Here is a 21836-nt window from a genome sequence, read left to right as displayed (position 1 = left end):
CTTTTAGCAGTAGCAGTGAAGGTTAACTGGGAAGGAGCTGCCCATTTCTTGAGAAGTTAATGCCAGACACTGGTTATTCTTCCAGCAATGCCTGTTGCTGAAATTGTCATTACTGTGATAAGGTAAATGTTTCTAAATACTCTAGAATTAATATTTTAGTTTTTGCTATGCGTTCTCTCTCTGCAGTGTCTCTGCTTATGCTCATGTTTGACTATTTTTTGCAGCATTATTGCTAGGCTAGTTGGTTAGTCGGAAGGTTCCTCAATGTTCTGTTTAGTTTTTAGAATGGATCTTTAATCAGTCCTTAATTCTGTCGTGTGTACCAGAGTCTCATTAACACTACATGAGTAAATATTGCATGTTTGTTCAAGCTACTTTGAATTCCTTCAAGCTCTTTGCTATCCTGCAGCATTGGTTAGTTAACATTTGTAAAGTACTTTGAAGATGCAAAGCACTGAGTGGTAATATACGAAAAGTGGTAAAGATGTGTTGAACATTGTATTGCCTTCTCATCGTTATGCACGAGAGATCCTCATCCTTGTGCCATTGCAGGATGTCTTTCTGGAGCTAAATCTTGCCCAGTGTATTGTTTTATTTTGCCTATATTACTGCAACTGAGAAATGTCTGAGTGAAATCCTGGCTCCACTGAATTCATTGGGAGTTTTGCCCCGACAAAACTTTATCTTGACCTGATCAGGTGCTGCCTTTGAGTGCTATCTTTCATTAATGCTGGGCTTTACCGATTTGGGCTGCCCGTTACAAGGTTCTCAGCATTAGTTTGTTTGCCTCCACCTCAACCCAAAACACTGTACTGTTCGTTCTCATGGTAAGCGAACAAAACAAAGTTAGTGAGAAATCCACAATATAAAGACAATTTTATTGCCAATAAGCTCTTAAAACTCTTTTTTTCCTGTTTCAGTAGGACCTTATTCTTCCTGTTGAAAATCTGGTCATAACATCTCTCATTTAAAAATAAAATTATTTTGAAATAAATAAATATATAAAATAAATACCATATACATTTTATAAATAGTTTTGTCCTTATGCACAGTATCCATGCTTACATCTTAATAATGTTTCCCACCCTCACTCCCACCCTCAACAGCAGGAAAAAAAACACACATCCGGACCAGTTCATAATAATCCATGTCGCAAATTCCAGGGCCACTTCAGCAGGGTACCATTTGAAGGGCATCTTCTTAAAACATAACCATTCCAAGCTTACCAGCAGCATCTGTATCAGTTCTGTGGTCTTTTTCTTTCCTGTAATCAAGTTGTTGTGGTTTGTTTGTTTTTTGTTTTGAATCATCATTGCATGTGACTATTCCACCTCTTTCATAACCACCAGGTAAAGACAGTGAATGAAAATGAAAGATTATATGGAGGGCTCCCTCCCCATCCCCTATCCCCCACCCCCACAAATAACCCAGCTTTGATATACACTTTAAACAATGAGGAACGGCAGTGTTGAATTCAAGGTAAGTGCTTTTCTATGTTATCTAAGTTTATAGGAATGATGGAATGACTATTAATATAATGCTCCAGGAAAAAGCTTGGGAACCCAAGTATGTACATTGATTGGACAGCTGCAGGAAATATCACCTATAGTGGAAAAGATCTCTGTATATTGCAGGTATTTTAGCAGGGTCCACAGGTCGGGGTAAAAAATGAGTGAACTTCTGGTGTCTCTTAGTCCTGTATCCTTCACGAGGTGAGCCATCCTTGTTCAAAGCCACATAATACTGTCTCTCAGAGTCGGAATGTTTGTAGAGGGTCGAGGCATAGGTGTTGTACCAGTTTTCTTCAAACTGCTCTCGGAAAACGCACTCCCTCGTAAGTTTCTTCTGTGTTGGAGGGTGATGAGAAGGAGAGAAAAGACACACGGGTGAACTTTATACTTGTAATTCGTGTTAGATTCCATTTCTTCCTTATCTTGCACCTCAGTTTCCTGAACTTTCTTGGCTTCCTAATTCTGGCTCCCCTGAGGCTAGCCTCTGTTGACTGTAATGTGCACCCTTGCAACATGCTTCATTTCCCATTCATTAATTCTAGAGATGAGCCCAAAATTATAAAAGCCCAAATTCAAATACCCTTGAACTTTGAGAGGGAAGGCAGCAAAATCCAAACTCAGAGCTGGAGCTGAATTTTGCTGTTTTAAAAATAGGCTGAACCAAAACTCAAAACCTGAACGCCCCTGGAATAAGGAGTGTTTGAGATCTGTATATGAATGTTGCAGCTTGGCTACATCTTTAATTAATGCAGGGAAAGGCTCTGGCCTAAGAGGGCATCACTGTGCTTTGTATGCTGCATGATGCACAGCATTAAGGGCTGCTACAAGGAGATCAGAGTTTGCCTATCACCTTAAGCACAAGACTTGTCATCTATATCACGTACAAATACTTTTAGCTGACCAGCGATTAAAAGTGGAAAAGGGTGCAGTTAATTTCAACGGTTTAAATAACCCTGACGTGCACTTTGAACTCTCCGAGCACACAACCATATAAAATAGAATAATGAAAGGACTACTCAGCTATAATATCTGGAAAAGCCAGAGAACTGTGGTCTGAGGCCATAAACATAATGGAAAACGGTCTTTGTGCTCAGCGGCATAGTATTGTCCTAAGGCAGGACACCAACCAATAATGGTTTGTAATGGGAACCGGGGCCCAGATCCTGCAGCATAGTTTGGCTACTGTGTGCCAACGCTGCCAGCCAGTCTCAGTCATAGGCATCACCAGTCTGAACCTCCTGTATATCACAGTCCACTACCAGCCCCTGCACATTAAACCCAGCAACCGAACTGCGACCAAAGTATTACAGCCTGCAGGAGACTAGTCTGTTCTGTGCCCCAGGCAGGGAATAACAGGGACAAAGGTACCAGGGAAATGATTAAGTGAGATTTACCCAGATAATCCTGGCAAGTCACTTGTAGCCACTGGGTGCAGAAAGCAACCCCCTCTCCCTGCCAAAGGTCACTGCCAATCTGACCTGGGGGGAAATTCCTCCCAACCCCACATATGCTGATCAGTTAATTGTTGGGGTAGTCAATTATTTTTGGTCAAGGTCCAAATTTCTTGATCAAGGTATAGTCAAGGTCCAGACTCCAGAGAAAATAATAATAGAAAAAATAAGTAAATAAAAAGATTTTGGGGTCTGTTCAAAAGCATGTGGCAGTCTAGATTTGGCCTGCGGTCTGCCTATTTGACTACCCTGGAGTTAAGACACTCAGCATGTGAGCAAGAAATAGCCAGCTAAGCACCTGAGAGCACGAATACTCGGTGTCACCTCGGAGCCCTGGTCCTCCCTTCCAATGCCCCATCTCCAGCTGTGGCCATCCTGATGCTTTAGAGGAAGGAGATTTAAAAAGAAAAAAAAAAGCCAACTTCCCAGAATACATTGGGGGAATCCTTTCCTGACCCCTGCTGGTGGTCTACTAAAACCCCGAAGCATGAGCTTTAGGAACATAAGAGGCAAACTGAAAGTGAGCCATGGGATTGCTGAGCCTCTGTCCCCACCATCACAAGCAACCCCATCAGACATTTGTCCAGCTCTCTCTCAAAACTATTCAAGTTGTTTGCCCCCACAACGCCTACTGGGACATGGGCGCTAGGTTTGTATAATTTTTGGTGGTGCCCAGAATGGGTCCAAGCAGAGCTGTCCCATCCCTAGGACGGATCAGGGTAACTTCCCCAGGCCCTGTGCTTTGAGGGCGGGGGGCATGCTTCAGGGCGACGCAGGGTCCAGGGCAGTCTGGAGGGTTAGCGGAGGGCCTGGCGCTGGCAGCAGTGAGCGACCCGGCCCCAGCCCGCCCCGCTCTGCTCCGCCCTGCTGGATCCTGGCATCATTGTGGGAGGAGGCGTAAGCCAGAAAGAGGCGGGGTGGTGGAATGGGATGAGGAGGGGGTCAGAGCAGGGGTGGGGAAAGGTAGGGTGGGGGTGGAACAGGGGTGGAGTGGGGGCGGAGGCGGAGCAGGGGTGGGAAGAAGCAGGAACGCTCACTGCTGCTGGCACCAGGTACCCCACATCCCCCTGAAGCACAGGGCCCCCCCAAAGTTCATGGCCTGGGTAGAGTGCCCTGGTCCATCCTATGGATGGGATGGCTCTGAAAATATAAGCCCAAATATTGGTGGAGCCGGTCCCATGTTCCTGAATATTGGTGGAGCATGGGCACCACGGGCCCATATAACTCACCACCCATGTACTGGGAGGCTGGTGTAGTCTGGCCCTGGAGCCAGTGTAATCAGCCATCAGAGGATCATCTCAGCATAGGGGAATTCTCAGGTGATACAGAGTCACTAGGTCATAAGGGACATCTGGGGCCTCCCTCTCTCCCATTGAGCCCTGTCTGCCATAACTGCATCTTGGCTTTTGGCTGCTGGCGTTGACATTAAACAACGTGCAAGTGATATGCACCAAGATGACGGCGTGGCATGGAGAGTAGCATGTTTCTAACTGCAAAAGGGCAAGTTAGATCTGTCACAGAAAAGATTAGCAGTCAACCCTCTACATTTAGCAACATACAGATTTTATTAAATGGAGAAAAACTGAAAGCACTGAGGGAGTAGATGGCTGGTTTGATCTTTGGGGCTGTTAAATTCACACACAAATGTATGCAAGATTGGCACAGAGAAAAATGACTTCCTTACTGAACCTTTACAGAAACACTAGACTATTCTACAGCAGCCTCCCAAAATATGGCCCTAACACCAGTACAAGAGGCCATTTAATGGGCCTTTACTGTAGAATACTGTTATACCTTTTAATAAGGGAATCCTGGTCAAAGTGTTGACACCTCTTCCAATATTTGGTGTTTTTCTTAAAGCCTTAACTCTTGGAATCCTGTGATTACAAGAGAATTTCAGTTTTCACCTTTTTTTTTTTTTTTAAAGAAAATTTCTAGTCCGTCACGATTGCAGAGAAAAGCTTGCAAATGTGACCTGAGTTGTACCCTGAGGGCAAATAAAATGAATACAAAAATTATTTTATTTATTACTTATTTGTTTTTAATTCTCATGTTTTTTAACATTTGGGCTTGATGATTCTGCTGTTAAAGCCACCTGGCCAGTATGAAGAACATTTTCTAATGCACAGGTCTGTGGTGGCAGAAAGGAAAAGTCCAATGATTTTGTACTGAAATTAACTCTGTTACCAAGTAAGATTATATGCTATTATATTGACATGTCTGTGGCATGACATTAATGGATTCTGTAGTTTGGCCTGATTGTGGGACTCTCTGTTGCTTTAAAGCTTCAAAGCAAAACAAGCAGAACGCAAGTTAATTTCTTATATTTCAATAGTACCACTTAAGGTTCTGACCCAGAGGTGGGTCACATCTGGCTGGTGGGACTGTCCTGCCTGACCCCTGAGCTCCCAGCCCCTTCCTTGCTGTCCCCCTCCCTCGCAGCCTCAGCTCGCCGTGCCGCCAGCGCTCTGGGTGGTGGGGCTGCAAGCTCTTGCCGGGCAGCGCAGCTGTGAGAGCCGTCGGCCTTCCCTGGTGCTTTAGACTGTGCGGCGGTGTGGCTGACTCCGGCCAGGTGGTGCGGCTGCCAGTCCTGGTGCTCTGAGTGGCATGGTAAGGGGGTGAGGAGCGGGGAGGGGAGGGTTGGATAAGGGGCAGGGGATCCCAGGAGGAAGTCAGGGAGCAGGGGACAACTGGATGAGGCAGAGATTCTGGGGGGTGGTCAGGGGACAGGGAGCAGGGGGGTTGGATGGGACAGAGGTGCAGGGTGCGGTCAGGGGACAGGGAGCAGGGAGGTTGAATGGGGCAGAGGTGCAGGGTGCGATCAGGGGACAGGGAGCAGAGGGGTTGGATGGGGCAGAGGTGCAGGGTGCGGTCAGGGGACAGGGAGCAGGGAGGTTGAATGGGGCAGAGGTGCAGGGTGCGATCAGGGGACAGGGAGCAGAGGGGTTGGATGGGGCAGAGGTGCAGGGTGCGATCAGGGGACAGGGAGCAGAGGGGTTGGATGGGGCAGAGGTGCAGGGCGCGGTCAGGAGACAGGGAGCAGGGGGGGTTCGATAGGCCAGGTGTCCTGGAGGGCCTGTCAGGGGCGGGGGTGTGGATAGGGGTCGGGGAAGTCAGGGGACGGGGCAGTTGGATGGCGTGAGGTCCCAGGGGGGCGGTTAGGGGAGGAGGTCCTGGGAGGGGGCAGTCAGGGGACAAGGAGCAGGGGGGTTGGATGGGTCAGGGGTTCTAAGGGGAGCAGTCAGGGGGCAGGAAGTGGGAGAGGTCAGATAGGGGCAGGGGCCAGGCTGTTTGGGGAGGCACAGCATTCCCTATCAAGCCCTCCATACAGTTTTGGAACCCCGATATGGCCCTTGGGCCAAAAAGTTTGCCCACCCCCTTTCTGACCCCAAGAGATGGTGAACACCCAACTCCTACTGACTTCAGTAGGAGTTGTAGTAGCTGAACTCTCTTCAGATGCAAGCCTTACTTCCTGAAGTACAATCTCATTTTTTGTTATCTGGTATAATTGTTGTTTAAATTAAATTAAAAATAAATGAAACCATATGGAAAACAAGAGTGACAAGAATGCAGATTTAGGGTCCCTGCTGTTGTGTGGCTTAAATTTTCCAACCAACATTTTTCTCAGTATTTATAGGCCAATAGACTCACAACAGGATCTCATAATGTTTCCCTAGACATTACCCCCTGAGGGCTCTGTGTATACCTTTCACAACAAGTGTAACTGCACATTCCATCCTTCTGGGCTGTCTTCCTAATCTGTGAACATGCGGCACATCAGTCGAGAGAAGCAGCTTTCTCCCTCTTGCCCTACTCTATGCATGTGTAATGCCATGAAGTACATTGATATACTATCCTCACTTCCACCAAGATTCTTACCAAAAATTAGTCATCTAATGTGGGGTAGGTTGTAGGACGCTTGGAGGCAGCGGATAATTATTAATTTATAGGTTATAAAAGAAAAAAAACCAACAACCCAAACTTCCAGTAATTTGGAACCACTGAGTCATGCTCATCACTAACCTACATAAATGTGTGATCTGATCATTGTTGCTCTCATCTTTCCTCCTTTTATTTGTTATACTCATTTGGTGCATTTTATTTCAGATTCGGTTAAGTCTTCAGGGCAGCGTGTGTGTGTGTGCGGTTCTGCTGACTAGCACAATGGGGCCCAATCCTAATGGAGGCTTTGGCTCACTAGGATGATTTAAATAGTTCATCATCATGATGATGTGGCAGGTTTTGATTTTGAGAAACAAGGCTCAGGTTTGAGCATCACCATGTCATAAACCCTGTACCGTCTACATTGCACATGCCGTATATATTTAGACATGCAGTGAATAGCTTATCAGTCAGTTAAATATCTGCAATATAGGTGAATTCATTTTACTACAAACCCTTAACTGCCTTTTTTCTGTTTAAATGTGCAACCTTAACATTGCATACACGTAGGTCTCTGCATTTACATTTTGGGGTTTTTTTTATTTGGAGGGGTATTTTAAAGGACGTGAGGGGAAAAGGGGGAAATGGCCTATGCAGAGAAGCATTTAAATTATCCCTCTTAGGCTTTGAAATTCACACCTCATGAAGAGAAATGGGCTTTGTGCCAGTGGTAGTGTGTAGGGGCAGGAGGAGGAAGAGGGTGAGTTCAGAATTTTGCTGCTATTGTTTATTCGGCTGGTTTTCTATGAAGGTTTGTACATCCAGAATACACCAGTTTAATGTACGGTGGGATTTTAAAGTGATGTGGTTCAATCAGTGTAAAAAGCTGGGTTGTCCTGTTTCAGTTTGAACCACCTTTACTTCAATTTGGGCTAAAACTGATTAGGAATGGATTTAAACTACACTGAAATAAGCTCCTTTTAAATAAAAATAAGTGTGTCCACACATGGGATTGCATTGGTTTAACTAAACCAGTGCAAATTTGTGTGTGTAGAAAAGGCCTGAAGGGATTTATTTTGCTTTAGTTTAAGTTGATTAGCTCAAACCAATCCCTGAACTGAAAGAACACACTCCTAAACTGAAATTAAAGGCTGAAACCCTGGCCATATTGAAGTCAATAGCAATTTTGCCATTGACTTCAATCGGAGTCAGGTTATCATCTGGAGCATCCACAAAGAGGTTTGCACTAGTTTAACTAATCAGTTTAAAACCCAATTTAAATTAAAATTGGTGCAGTTTTCTCATGTAGACTCGGTCAAATTTTGATGGATTGTGCTGGATGTATTTTAGTAAGACATTCACAGTCTCTATTCTGCAGCAGCCCAGGGCCTATTTCATCAGGCAGAGACACTATACTATGGGGATGTCACAAAGGGAGTGGAGCTTCATTAACTTCCACTAAAAGTCTTAGCGGATGTCTGTGCCAAAGGATTTTTCAATCACAGAACTTTCTATCCTTCCCTGTCCCAAATCAGTGCTACCAAGGCCTGAGTCCTCCATAAGAACCATTTACAGGCATTGTTTGGAGGGATTTTCCAGCTATTTTGGAGTTATTGGTAAGCAAAACAAGTCTCTCTTCTTCATCAATTTTAAACAGGCTGAAGTGACTTTCCAATGGGATGATACCAAAAATGGAAAATTTCAGTGCCAAAGGGGCATTTTTTAGAAGGTTATGAGAACACAGGAGTTATAATGAAAGTCCCACCATAGCTTTAAGTACAGCTTTCATTATTGAAAAGCTATAATATAAATGTATGCATCTGCAGACGTGTGTATATATATATATTCCTGTGAACCCAGATCATTCAGAGAAGAAAAGTGACATGCTGTTCAGATGACAGAACACAAACACACACCCTGATGGTGCGCTATAATTTATCTCCTTGCCTTTAGTTTATGATCACCACAATATCCCTGAATGGCAGAACCACAAGTGAGCTACACAAAGCTCCTAAACGAAGGCTAATGATAAAAGCTTTATACTCATGTTCTTGTCTGTTTTCTTTATCCCAAATATTCGTCAGGTTTTGTTAGAGCTTTGGTCGGTCTCTCTCTCTGCTTCTTTCTACTTCAACTTCGGTCACAACTATGGCAACAATGGAATAATTGATATGGGTGGAGCTATGTGACATCCACAGGTGCAGTGCAGAGTCATTGGATTGGTTGTAACAGGCTTGCAGATGACCACGTGCTTAGGGAAGGCTGGCAGCTTATGTGGTCACCCTGTTGGACTCTCACACATTATATGGGCAGTACACAGGCTAGCCCAGCTCTCAGAAGGCACTGTGTAAGTATTATAGTATTAAAATGATTATAAAACCTCAAACTTACCGACCCATACAGCTCGCCTCTCTCATTCATTCCGAGGTAGAGTCCTGAATCCACCCCACGGATACTAACCAGCCCCACCGCCAGGCTAATGAACTCCAAAATCCCTAAAGAGGAGGAATACAGATCATTCAGAGAACAGAACTGACACCAGGTACAAGTGACAAAGATAAATCAGCCTTCCCCAGCCTGTTGGAAGAGCTCTTTGTTTACAGGGCCTTCTATGGGTCCTGACTCTCCTTTTGCTCACACAGATGTAACCCAGTGACTTGCACTCTGAAATCCTCACCTGGAAAGCATTGCTATAGCCTTCAGGAAGAGTAATCCTTTATGAGTAAAGTGTCATTAGTTTCCTTACCAGTCACTGCAGGATGGGACAGGTGAGTATTTTGTGCCTGGTCTGGTAAATGTCCTTAACATTCTGGAAGGCTCTATAGTAACGATGTTTATTACCCACTGAAAGTGAGGTGGTGATGGTCCCCATCATGCTTTCTGTCTGTGGACAGCCTGGGGGGACTGGCTCATCGGAAAACCCTTTGGAGGTTTGCAGTGACGGCATGGCAAGGCTATGGACAATTTCCCCCTCTCTCAGTTCAGAGGTTGGTTATGTACTTGTCTCTGTCTGCGTATGTGCGCACAGGCATCTCAGCGAATTCACTGAGAGCTATGGCATGGCAGAGAAGTGTGTGTTCGCTCCCCCAGTCCAAGCTTCTGTTTAAACTGATGGGAGAGAGATTTCCACTGACAGAACATCTCCCTCTTTCTAACCTTTCATACAGCTCTGAATCTATTACCACAGCTCCTAGAACGTCCAGCTCGGGGTGAGCACCCCTCCCCCACCCCGCTCATGTTACCTCACACGGCTCCTCTTGTGCGTGTGCCCTGGAATTCTCAATGCACCACCTGGGTGAGTTCACCCTCTGCCACCTGCTGACTTTACTGGGAGTCACATGGCTTGAAACCCTCCCTTTCACCCACACCCGCTTTTGACTCTTTGGAAATGCGCCTGCCAGTATGTCAGGTGTATCGCTCATACAACAAGGACAGATGTCCCACTTTCCCTGCACTCCCTCAGTCATAGGGTAGGTAGCCTTCTCACTCAGCTGTGCAGTGCACCTGTGTCCTGCTGGCAGCTAAACAAATGGCAATGAGGGAGACTTCCTAGTTCAACTTACATTTTGCTCCCACAGATTAGCTGTTTTTTGTTTTTCTTCCCAGCTTGCGCCTTGACACTTGTGTGGTGTTAGAATTACTCCACCAGCAGCTATAAGACTGGTAGCCCTTCTTTTACATGTGCCAGCTGTGAATGTAGTCCCAGTTCAATCTCTCCACCCTCCTGACTAACATACCGTGGACCAGATCAAACTTCCACTAAAGTCAGTGAGAGCTGCTGGGTACTGAGCACTTTTGGAAAAAGGTCACTTATTTAAGAGCTGAAATATCGACTTCAGATCCAAAATGTAGACTTCTGATTTTTTAAATCTTGACCTAAATGTTCTTAATGGATTGGCGCACATGTTTTCTAGAGGGTTAAATCTGAAGCCATATTCGGTTTGGGAAAACCTATCCTTCCTATGACCCCAGACTCGCTTCTGCCAGTGAAGTGAGTCACCCTGTTGTGACTCTACTGCAAAAAAATGGAAGAATACAAATTGTTTCCTTACATACTCTGCTTTCTACAAAGGGATATGTGGCAGGATCCAGCAATTACTTGTTTTCTAGCAAGCAGGGAGTTAACTCCTACCTTAGACAAAAGTCCCAGTCAGACAGTCTGGGGCAATACAGGGGACTCTTTAAGAACAGGCCGTCAGTACTCAGCAAGGAGAGAAAGGGGGCTTTTTAGAAGGTCCAGTGGACACAGACTGGCTTGTGCTTTAGACTGCGGAGGTTTTCTGCTCACTACTGATATGTTTTCTGGGAGGTGGCACGGTCCAGTGAACTGGGAGTTAAGAGGCCTAGTTTCTATTTCTTCCTCTGCAACTTGCTAATTCTGTAATGTGTGGCAAGTTACTTAACATCTGTTCCTTTGCAAAGTGCTTTGAGATGTCAGATGTAAAAGGCTACACAGCTCTTAACTATTATGCTACACCATTTTGTTGTCTTATTGTACATACTGACCTTTAATCCGTAAGAATCTCTTTCCTAGAGGTAGAGACCGTGCTGAATGAGACTATTTTTATTTATTCTATTTTTTTGTTGCTGAAGCAACAAATTCAGTTCACCAATTTACAATACTTTGGGGGTTTATTGCATTTGTGTTGAGTACATTTATCTCCTCGCAGTTTCACAATCAGCAACATTTGGGATGAGACATGAGGCAATGTGCCAAGGGGATTAATAAATAAAAGGGTGTGTGTGTAAATTGACTGAGCAAAATCTGAATAAGAGTCTCACATAAGGGAACAGGAATATAGACCTCTACCCTGATATAACGTGGTTCTCAGGAGCCAAAAAATCTCATTGCCTTATAGGTGAGACCGTGTTATATCGGGTATGGTCCAGCTTCCCCAGCAGTGATTTAAAGGGTCCGGTGCTCCAGTCGCTGTGGGGAGCCCTGGGCCCTTTAAATCACCACCGGAGCTCCGGTAGAAGCCAGAGCCTCTGGCCCTTTAAATCCTTTTAAATCCCTGCTGGAGCCCCAGCAGACGGGCTCGGGTGGGGATTTAAAGGGCCTGGGGCTCCACACGAATTCAGATATGACGTGGTAAAGCAGCGGAGCTTGGGCGGTGCTTTAAAGGGCCTGCAACTCCCTGCAGATTTACCGTGTTATATCCGAATTTGTGTTATATCGGGTTGCGTTATATCAGGATAGAGGTGTAGCACTATCTTAGAAACTAGGAGCCTCTTTCTCACCCAGATTGATTAATTTTTATTTGAGTGAGAAATGCCTGAAAATGTTTGAGAACAATGAATCTATCTAAAGTACTTATACCATTCTAAGAGCCTCAGAACACCATGGTGAATGCCTCATAACACCCTCACTTTACAGATGTGGAAGTGAGCACAGAAAGCCCAAGTGACTTGTCCAAGGTACAACAGGAAGACTATGACACAGCTGGGAGTTGAACCATAATTTCCCAAGTCCTGGACTAGCATCTTAAGCACTAAACTCTCCTTCTCCTTTCCAAATGGATGGGTAAACAAAAATTATGCTACTCTGGGGGAGATGTCTACCTCTATTTTTGCAGGCACTTAACTCTCTTCCGGTATACCCATGACAATCTCTTCTGACAATGTCACTTGTAATATTCTTCTTTTCTGATCATTCGAGTGGCACTTAGAGAAGCGAACCAAGGACAACTATGTTGAAATAACATTAAGAGTGTAACTTAAACCCGCAAAAGTCAGGAGAGAGAGTGAAGGCTGAAAAAAATGTGGGCGGACATCCATCTTGTCCTTAACTCACTCCAATTGCTAGACAAAATTGCAGCTTTATGCCTCTGATCTCCACCAGCACAGGGAGTGGCCACTGGGGTTAGATCAAGAATTTACTTTCTAACTGTAGTGGGGTGTGTTTATGGAAGTACGTGATTTTCTTTTCCAACACTTGTCTCTTCTTTTGTGGCTTGATTATTCATTCTGCTTGCTCTTTGAGTCCCTCTACATAATGTCAGAGAGATTTGACTAGAACTATTGCTGGATGAAGTAAACACTGAAGGGATGAATAATTGTCTACCCTCCTTTGTAATGGCCAGATCCCACTCACTGTTACATTACTAAATGAATGTTTAAGGAACTGTTCAGCTGGCTGCACCTGTCCCTTTTTGCACAGCTATATCCATGTGCCTGGGTGTAGAAATATCAGATGTTGTAATGATCTCTACAAACCTAAAGCTTCAGCTAAAAACCTCAACAACTGTTTGGTAACAGGTGCACTAAAGTATGAATGTCAAAGTCTTCAGAGGAGCTTCCTCTACAGATTTCACTAGCTTCCCTCCAAAACACAAACTTAAATACAGACTTTTTAGATCTGTGCTTGGGGGCGTTCTGTTTGCTGTCCTTATTACTTTCCAGTCTAAACTTCGACAGCCTGATTCTCTTCTCAGGGCTTGTCTACACTGGCAATTTACAGCGCTGCAACTTTCTCACTCAGGGATGTGAAAAAACACACCCCCTGAGCGCAGCAAGTTTCAGCGCTGTAAAGCGCCAGTATAGACAGTGCTCCAGTGCTGGGAGCTACGCCCCTCGCGGAGGTGGTTTTTTTTTTTTAGAGTGCTGGGAGAGCACCACGACCACACAAGCCACGTTAAAGCTACACGTATAGATATACTTATAGATTACCGGTAACTTTGCTGAAGTCAGTGGAGTAACACTGGTGTAAAACTGGCATAAGCCAGATGTGAATTGGTTCCTGGTTGCAAGGAGTTCCCCAGTGAGTCTAGCATTCACATAAGGAGTGTTTCTCCCTGGGGAGCTGCCGTTAATTCAAAATCCCTTCCAGATTTCTTCTAATCATCCATTTCTTTGGCATAGGAAAAGGTCCTGACAGACCAGTAATAACTGAGATATGGTTTCAGATTCTTCCAGTTTCATCTATGATTCTTTAGGCAGGACTACTAGTTTTGTGCTGACATCTGGGAACTTCTCCAACATGAGACCTAGCTTTTCTCTACAAATCCTGGAGAGTGTTTCTCCAGGATTCTGAGCTAATCCTATTCAAAGAGGAATGTGCTTCAATCTTTAGGCTACAGTATTCTCCATAAATATGACCCTGTTACCTTCTTTATTTCCTATGGACATATCTCTTGAATCCCACACTGGGACTCCCTCCCTTCGTCCCCAGAGAGTAGGCGCTCCCCGTCATATTACTCTGACAGCATTTTGCTTTGTTGTCTTACTTTAAAGAAAACTTTTAAGTCTCGTCCAGATTTAGGCTCTGTACTTTGGGGATGGATCAGCAGAGGATGGTGCAGACACGGTACGCTTTTTCCTGAACCCCATCCAACATTACGAGATAGATAACAAGTCCAGTTCCACCCCTTATCCCAGCTGCAGTTGGATAGATGCCATCGCTGTGGTGGCCCAGACTGTTATCCTTGGAGTGGATCTAATTATCTGCTTAGGAGGTCAGGGTGCACCTTCCCAGTCTATGGGTCCTGTCAAGCTAGCACCCAAATCTCAGGAGTTTCTAAATCTGGCCACATTAAACTTAGTACCCTAAAGTAAACCCCATCTTTGGCTGTAGTCTAGGTCCTTCACCATGCTTTTCCACTTCCCCAGAATTGTGTAGTTTGCCTATTTCTGTAATAAGTCATTCTCTTCTGACTGCTGCATGCAAAATTCAGGAATGCATTGGTACATGAAATTCTAATGCAAACCAGACTAGTTACACTGGAATTTAAATATTCATGGCTACTGAATGCAGATGGTGAATACAGTGTGCCAATACATTATTACTTTGCGTCTCTGTTGCAGCTAAGCTCAGTCCAACTTTATCTGAACATGAGGATTCCAGTGTAATCCTCTGGGGTCTTGCCCTGCAATTACAACAAATAACTATTTATTTTACACTGCCTTTGGGAAAACCCCGAAGGAGAAATCTGTAATATTTTATATCTGACGTCTGGTCTAGTTTACGTAGCTGGATGCCGACTGTTAAAACACTTATGGAATGTGAATGTTTCAATTTATTGAACACACACTATGATTAATTCTTAATCTTAACCTTGCAAAACTAATTAAATGTATTTGCTTGTTTTAATATGTGCAGTTTCCAGACTTTGTTTAGAGACAAATTTATTTTATCTTAAGCTTCAAAAAGTAGAACTGGGTGAGGTTCTGTCATTAGATGCTGATAGTTTATTTGTCTAAAGATGTGTAAAAAGTGAGCAGAAAAGTAGTAATAAAGTGGCAGAAGTAGATTAAAAATATACAATAGATACAAAGGACTTTCTTTCTGTTCCCCTTAGTATGAGAACCCATCACATGCTGTGAGATGAAAGGGAAAAGATATGTGTCTTTCGGGAGGTAATTAAAGAGCACTTGCCCCATGAGCCTATTACTACCTTACTCTGACCTGTGGGTTATGACTTTTTTGTTGATTTAGGCAAGGACATGTTACCTGCACCTGGTGTTTATGCAAGGTACAGTACACAGTCAAGGGTTTGGGGTTTTTTGTTTGATTCCAATCAATTCAAAATCCTTGCCTTCAAACTGTAACAACACAAATATTCATAAGCTATTATTTCTCAGATAAAATTAATGAGTAACAAACCTTAGAAGACAGAACAGAAATCCTTTCAGGGAGGAGTTAAATTATTGTACGCCACAAAAAGTCACAAGAATGTTTCTTACAACCTGTTGACTGTACAGTTGAGATCACCAACCTGGGACTTGTTGATAGTTTACAGACACCTGCACTATTTGCCAAAGTAGCAGGAGTTTTTCTTAACTCTGTTCAGACTTACTGTACTTCTGTGCCTGTGGCTTGAGATGCATTTCCAGCTTTGCCCTGGATGCTAGGTAAATCAGCAATGTTCTGTCTATCCTCATTTCTCTTTTCCTTCTTCTGAAGGTTAAGGTCACCAAATATTTTCTCAAGAAAAAAAATCTTTCTGGCCCTGCTGATCTGATTCTGCTTTGGGGACATTCTTAATGACTACGCAAGTAAGGGAAAAAAAGACTTTAATCCACAAAATCTGCAAAGGCAAAAAAAAAGTTTGTTTTTGTTTGTTTCCCCAACCTGCTGTCTTCTTTCTTTTGCCTTTCTAGCTACCCTGAGCTTCCAGAGGTTCGAAAAGAGCTGAAGTAACTAGCAAATTGCTTAAAAAAAAAGATCATGTTTTGTGCACCTGCAGAATGACTTAGCACTGGTAGAATAGGAAATTGAAAATAAAAATGCCCACATTTCTGGGCAGTGAGCACATTTGTTTAGAATTCCAATTATATCCATTCCAGGGATGATTTATATTAATAGTGTAATTAGTTTTGTATGTGAGACAGGCGGCTGGGCTCTTTGAACAAGTTCATAAAGAAAACAGGCAGCCTCAGAGCCATCGCGAGTATTCAGCAGAGAAAAGACACCTGTTTCTTGGATGGGGGAAGATGTGGAGACCACTCTCCCACTTGGAGGGGAGGACAAAAGGGGGTTAACCCCTCACTTTCGGGGGGAAGAGATCACAAGGATGCATTGCATCGGGTTCAATGAGGAATTTAAAAAAGGTCGAAAAGCAACAGGAATAAGCAGAGGCAAACACGTGGTTTGGACGCTAACCAAGTTCGGGGTTTTAAGGCTGTAAACAGTGTTAAAAAGGTGACTCGTGGATACTTTTCTATCCTTCCGCACGATTCTAGCGAACTTTCCCGCAAGATAAGGTGCCCTCAGTGACTCTGACCCTGTCTCACCGCCAGGAGAGGACCCGGAGCCAGGCACCGAAACCCCAAGGGATTAACCTGCCCCCAAAAAGCTTTTGCACCCGTTGCCCTGGCTGTGTTGAGGCGGGACAGCCCTCGCCCCAGAATCCTCACTGCATCTCTCCCCCTGCTTCCCTCCGCTTCCCCGTGGGGGAGTCTTGATTTGGCGTTTGAATCCGTGAACCCCAGTCGGACCAGGCAGGCAGAGAAGATTCCCTGATACGCCTGTAGCAATGCAAAGAATGTGGAGCTTGTCTTCTGCTCAGACGCAGGGGGAAGAAGTGCAAAAAGCATACTTGGCACATGCAAAAAGAATGTGGAGGCAAATGGAAGTGAACTCAGGATCCTCAACCTGCTTTGTCTGGGACTGCAGGAAACTCAGACCAGACCCTAAGCAATCAGTGGAAAAGCGAGACTGGAACACCCCGCCCTTGCATTCCCTCCCCCCCACCCCCCAGCTCCCACACGTATAAGGAAAAATCAGTGATAAAGAATATAAGCCCCTTTCTTACCGAATCTGCTGTGATCCTGCCTGGTGCCATGCACCGTGCCATTAGGGAAGATTTCCAGATGGAAGCCCGTCCTGCAGTAGAGCTGCCTCCGCCTGAGGATACCTTTAAGGTGGGCAAAGTCAGTGGGAGATCCCCTCTGGAGCCTTCCTTCAATCTGTCCCAATCTCTCATTCAAAAAACCAGGAGAATCAGCTAAAGCAACATTCCCAAGAGAGGAGGAAAATCCATGCAAATCCAAATCCAGAGATCCAAGAAAGCCCCCTACCTCAGCCATCGCAATAGCAGTGTGTGTGTGAGTGTAAGAATAGTGAATGTCTGTACAAACAATAAAAAAAATTGCTGGTCTCTTTTTAAAAATGTGTGTGTGTGTGTGTGTATATATTATATATAACTGATCAGCTGAGCTTGGCTGCCTTCAAGTAACTTCTCTCCCCTCTCACAGTATCTGATTTGAACGCCTGACCTTGCTTTGAATAAAAGTATTGTTTTTCCTTTGCATTGATCTCCTCTTGCCTTTCATAGCTGGATATGTCCAGCTATCAGATGCAAACTGCACTTTATATACATACACACTCCCCTTACATTGACATATTGGATATTTAAATGCAAGCCACACCTCACTGGCATCCCCTTTGGCTATTGCTTTTTTTTTCTTTTTCTTCTTCTCTGATCCATTTGGCTTTTTTTTTTAAAGAGAGAGAGAAGAGGGAAAAAAAAGCTTCACTCCCTCTTTTATTATGAAAAAATGGCAGGAAAAGGCTACACATTGCAGTGAGGCATAACAGCTTTTGGCAGGTTCTTGTAAAACTGCTGATGAAATCATGGAGCCCTGTGTATGCAACCCTACTGATACACAGACTGCACAGTGCTGCTGGCTATCCACAATACTTTGTGCGTGTGTAGCAGTTTGTGTGTCCCCTGCCTTCACTTCAGTGCGTCTGTTTAATTACACCAAGCGTGCTACTTTCGCAAAGAAACAAAACCAACTTTCCCACCCCCCCAGCTCCTATTTTTCACACCAACCCTAAATGAATCGCATTCAAACCCCTTACCTATTCAGAAATCTGTATTTCAGGCGAAGGTTTTATTTTGTGAGGCTGAGATTGGGGTTTGGAAGGGGAATGCATTTCAGACACGTTTTTTTGCAACATTAGACCCATCTGTAATTTTTTGTCCTGCACAATAGACATAGTGGTAGTGGGGGAGGGGGATAACATGTACGGAGAAGGCTTTAGAAGCGTTTTTCAGCTAAATATGTAAAAACGGAGAGATCTTTTTGAAAAATGATACTGCAGATTTTATGACTTGATTTTACAAGCCACTCGAGAGAAGAATATATGGAAGGAGTTTCCAAGCCTGTTGTGGGCTTTCTCCCCACCTTTTTCATGTTGGAAACAGGTGTTTCCTTGCTCTCTCTTGCCCTGTGACACTGTATCTGGAACAGCAGCTGCTGGGTGAGCTGCAGACAGACAGAGTCAGGCACAGAGAGACATGGGGACCAGAAAATGCGTGGAAAAAAAAACCTGCACAGGAGGGGAGCTTGAACCCTGCCTTGATGCAATAAAATGGACATTTTTTCAGAGCTCTTTTTCCTTCTCCGTCCTCAGGCTTTAGCCCTACCAGCCTCACTTTCTGGGCTGCACAGGCAGACAGCAGAGGACTCCCCAAGGAAAGGAGTGCCTGTGCTCTTGACCGCTAGAAGGCGCTGTTGCTCGCTGTATTGCTTGGTAGCAGCGCTCCTGTCCTTCCACTTGGCCTGTGGGGGGGAGGGAGCGGTGTAAGCCGGCCCTTCCCCTCCCCCAGCCAGCTTGGAGTGGGGAGGGGCAGTCTGGGGAGGGACAAGGCGATCTGCTCTGTACCGCCGCCCACTGGAGAGCAGCAGGGCAGCGCTTAGGGCCAGGGAGGCAGCCAGCCTGCAATGGAGACACAGCAAAGGGGATTAAAAACAATAATAGCTACAGGGAGTTGAAAATGCTGGGAGATTAGTGTCCCTAAAACAGCCAACACTCCCCCTCCCCCAACAACCAACCTACCCCCACTATTCAATGTCAGCTTTTCCGAGGAAAATGATTCCCTTCCAATAACACTTTGTCCTTCCCCTCCAAGCCCATCACACCCCTTAACAGACATGACTAGAACCTTGCTGTGAGGGGACGGGGGTATTATCCCCATTGTACAGAGGGGTAAACCAAGGCACAAAGTGGTGCAGTGACTTGCAGAAGGACAAAAAGCAAAAGGAACAGAAGCCAGAAGTCCTGATTGGCACTCTGCTGCTCTACGCCTCCCTGGACCCGTCTTTTCTTATGTGAAATATAATAAATCACTAACAATAAAAGTGAAATAACAGCCCAGGTTTGTGTCTGGAGCGGAGGTAGAAATAGGTTTTAAATGAGGGCTAATGTGTCCAAGAGATGGCTGTGAGTGGATGACTGGAATTTGGGCTGATGTTAACAGTGATATTTGAAGCAGAAAAGGATTTTTTTTTTTAAATTTCTTCCTGGAATAAAATCTACAGAAATTTAACAATTGCCTTTCACTGTCTGTTCTTACATTGGAGAAATTATCTCTTGGTGGGCAAAAAATCTCTTGGTGGATGACTGACGAATAAGCTGTACAGGGTGAAAATGGCAAAAGTCCAAGTTAAAACAGACCCTATCAAGTTAAATAATCATTAAGGTCTAATAGTGCAAACTCCAAGTGTAATGCTAACAGTCAACAGGATACTCACAATGTAGTACACTGTGGGTGAAATCTTGGCCCCCACTGAAGTTAATAGGAGTTTTGCCATTGATTTAACTGGGGCCAGGATTTCCTCTTATGTCTGGAAGTAAGTGTTTAAAGGGTCAGGGCCTAGATGTATTAGAAAAAGGAGAGGCAGAGAGAGAGAAACACTATTTCGTAATGGGCCTGATCCATATCCCACTGAAGGTAATAGGCAGCTCTTTCCACAGACTTCAAGGTGCTTTGGATCAGGTCCAATATCCTTAAACCAAATCCAAAGGAGGACTAGAGGAGCATTCAGGAAACTGACGGGTACTAAGGTTCAATTACATTACAGTAAAATCCAGGGTTTAATAAAAAACACAAACCTACATGCTTAATGTAAAACAAAAGCAGGGAAATCCCCAGCCCACGCTGACATTCCTCTCTTAACTCTGGTGATTATGGTTAGCTTTTGCAGCGTCTGCAATACAGTCTGTAGGAAATTATATAGCCCACTACAATAATGCAGGATGTTTAGGCACAATAGGGTGAGGGGAAGGTAGCTTTCACTTCCTTTTTTGTCTTTAATTTCCTGTTTTTTCGCTAAGAGGATGAAAAAAAAAAGAGTAGAGAAATTTGTTTCCTGCAGTGTTACAAAATATATATAATTTCAATTCAAGGGTCTGGACTGACTCCTTTAAAGGAGGAACACTTAGTTATCTGTTTTCCCATGTATTATATAGAATATAATTTTGTTCTAATTTATTTCTTAAAATGCGGGAGAAAATTATATACAACATGTGCCACAATACAGGGGAAAACTATAATTCTATAATACATTGCATGTATGTTATAATCCATGTAGTTTCCTCCAGGTTTATGCATTGATTAAAGTGTATATTGTCTACTGGGGACATTGGAATGATTACAGCCACACTACTCTCCCTGTCTATAGAAACAAGATGCAGCAATATTTATATTAATTTGAGCATAATGGACATTTCAGAGCCATTACCATCTATTGTGGGAATGCACATTTAGCCAGGTAGTAAAACTCCTAGTTACATTTATTTGTTAAATAATTACCGTTCATGGACAACAGCCGCATTTGATAGCTCACCTACTAAATGTAAAATCAAAGGCTTTGATCCTGTAATTGACTGTTCACAGGCACAAGACTCCACCCATCTGCAACAAATTGCAGGACAGGGGTCAGAGTTATAAATTAGTTAGAAAAGAGTAAAATAAATAAAATAATCAAACCCTGATACTGTAGATCCTCTGCCCAAGACAATGCTATTGATAAAGGATCCAGGTAGGGTTGCCAGTTTTGTTTAGATGTGTTCCTAGAGATTTCATCACATGACATAATCTTTAATTCAAGATTAATCTTTAATTCCTGGAGACTCCAGGCCAATCATGGAGGGTTGGCAACCGTTGCTAAAAATTGTTAATAGGGGAATATGAGGAACAAGGCAGTTTAGAGAATAAAGAAGCATCATGGAGACCCTTTTCACTGTATTATAATAATACCTTCACTACTCTAGCATCTCCACCATCCAAGGATCTTAGTGCACTGTACACATTTTTCTGAATTAAGACTCACAACCCCATTCTATGAGGTAGTGAATAAACAGGTTTTTCTTAATGGGGAGATTTTTATAATCCTTTAATTGACTTTGATTCAATTTGTTGTTTAATTTATTATTGTAATTATTGTGGTAGCATTCAAAGGCTCCAATCTTAAATGAGGACTCTATTGTGCTAGGTCCTGTACAAACACAAAACAAAAATATAGCCCCAAGGAATCCTGGTGACTTTACTCAGGGAAGGAATCCTATTTATGTACATGACATGAACAAGGTGAGCACCTCATAGTAGGTGGCAGAGCCAGGATTAGAATCCAATGTTAGCTAAACCTGTCACATTTGGATGCCTAAACTTAGGAGACAAATCTGTAACTAGGCACCTAATTAAGTGGCCTGATTGTCACAGGTGATGAGCACCCACACTCTCATTCATTTAGGCACCCAAAC

The 21836-nt window shown here is 43.9% G+C and overlaps 1 protein-coding gene and 1 long non-coding RNA gene across 4 annotated transcripts; one reads left to right on the top strand and one right to left on the bottom strand.

Annotated features, from left to right (window-relative positions):
- Positions 1-1044: 1044 nt before the first annotated feature.
- Positions 1045-17616, bottom strand: FGF16 (fibroblast growth factor 16). Of its 3 annotated transcripts, XM_039489918.1 has the most exons (4): positions 17098-17616; positions 9236-9339; positions 1604-1845; positions 1045-1264 (listed from the first exon to the last, which is right to left on the bottom strand). In XM_039489918.1, the coding sequence occupies exons 1-4, from the start codon at positions 17369-17371 to the stop codon at positions 1201-1203; spliced, it is 684 nt and encodes a 227-aa protein (XP_039345852.1). In that variant the 5' UTR covers positions 17372-17616; the 3' UTR covers positions 1045-1200. The 3 variants fall into 3 exon arrangements, 1 of the variants encoding a protein (XP_039345852.1); XR_005585085.1 differs by lacking the exons at positions 1045-1264; positions 9236-9339; positions 17098-17616 and adding exons at positions 4757-4839; positions 8888-9087 and having other exon boundaries at positions 1738-1845; XR_005585084.1 differs by lacking the exons at positions 1045-1264; positions 9236-9339; positions 17098-17616 and adding an exon at positions 8888-9087 and having other exon boundaries at positions 1709-1845.
- Positions 9074-10140, top strand: LOC120372645. The gene is made up of 4 exons (XR_005585089.1): positions 9074-9191; positions 9248-9386; positions 9487-9612; positions 10012-10140. It is a non-coding gene; the product is annotated as an uncharacterized LOC120372645 (long non-coding RNA).
- Positions 17617-21836: the final 4220 nt, after the last annotated feature.

The sequence above is a fragment of the Mauremys reevesii genome, linkage group 9 (genome assembly GCF_016161935.1).
Source record: "Mauremys reevesii isolate NIE-2019 linkage group 9, ASM1616193v1, whole genome shotgun sequence".
Lineage (NCBI taxonomy): Eukaryota > Metazoa > Chordata > Testudines > Geoemydidae > Mauremys > Mauremys reevesii.
Note: the sequence above shows the minus strand (reverse complement) of the source record. Positions and strands in the feature narration are given on the sequence as shown.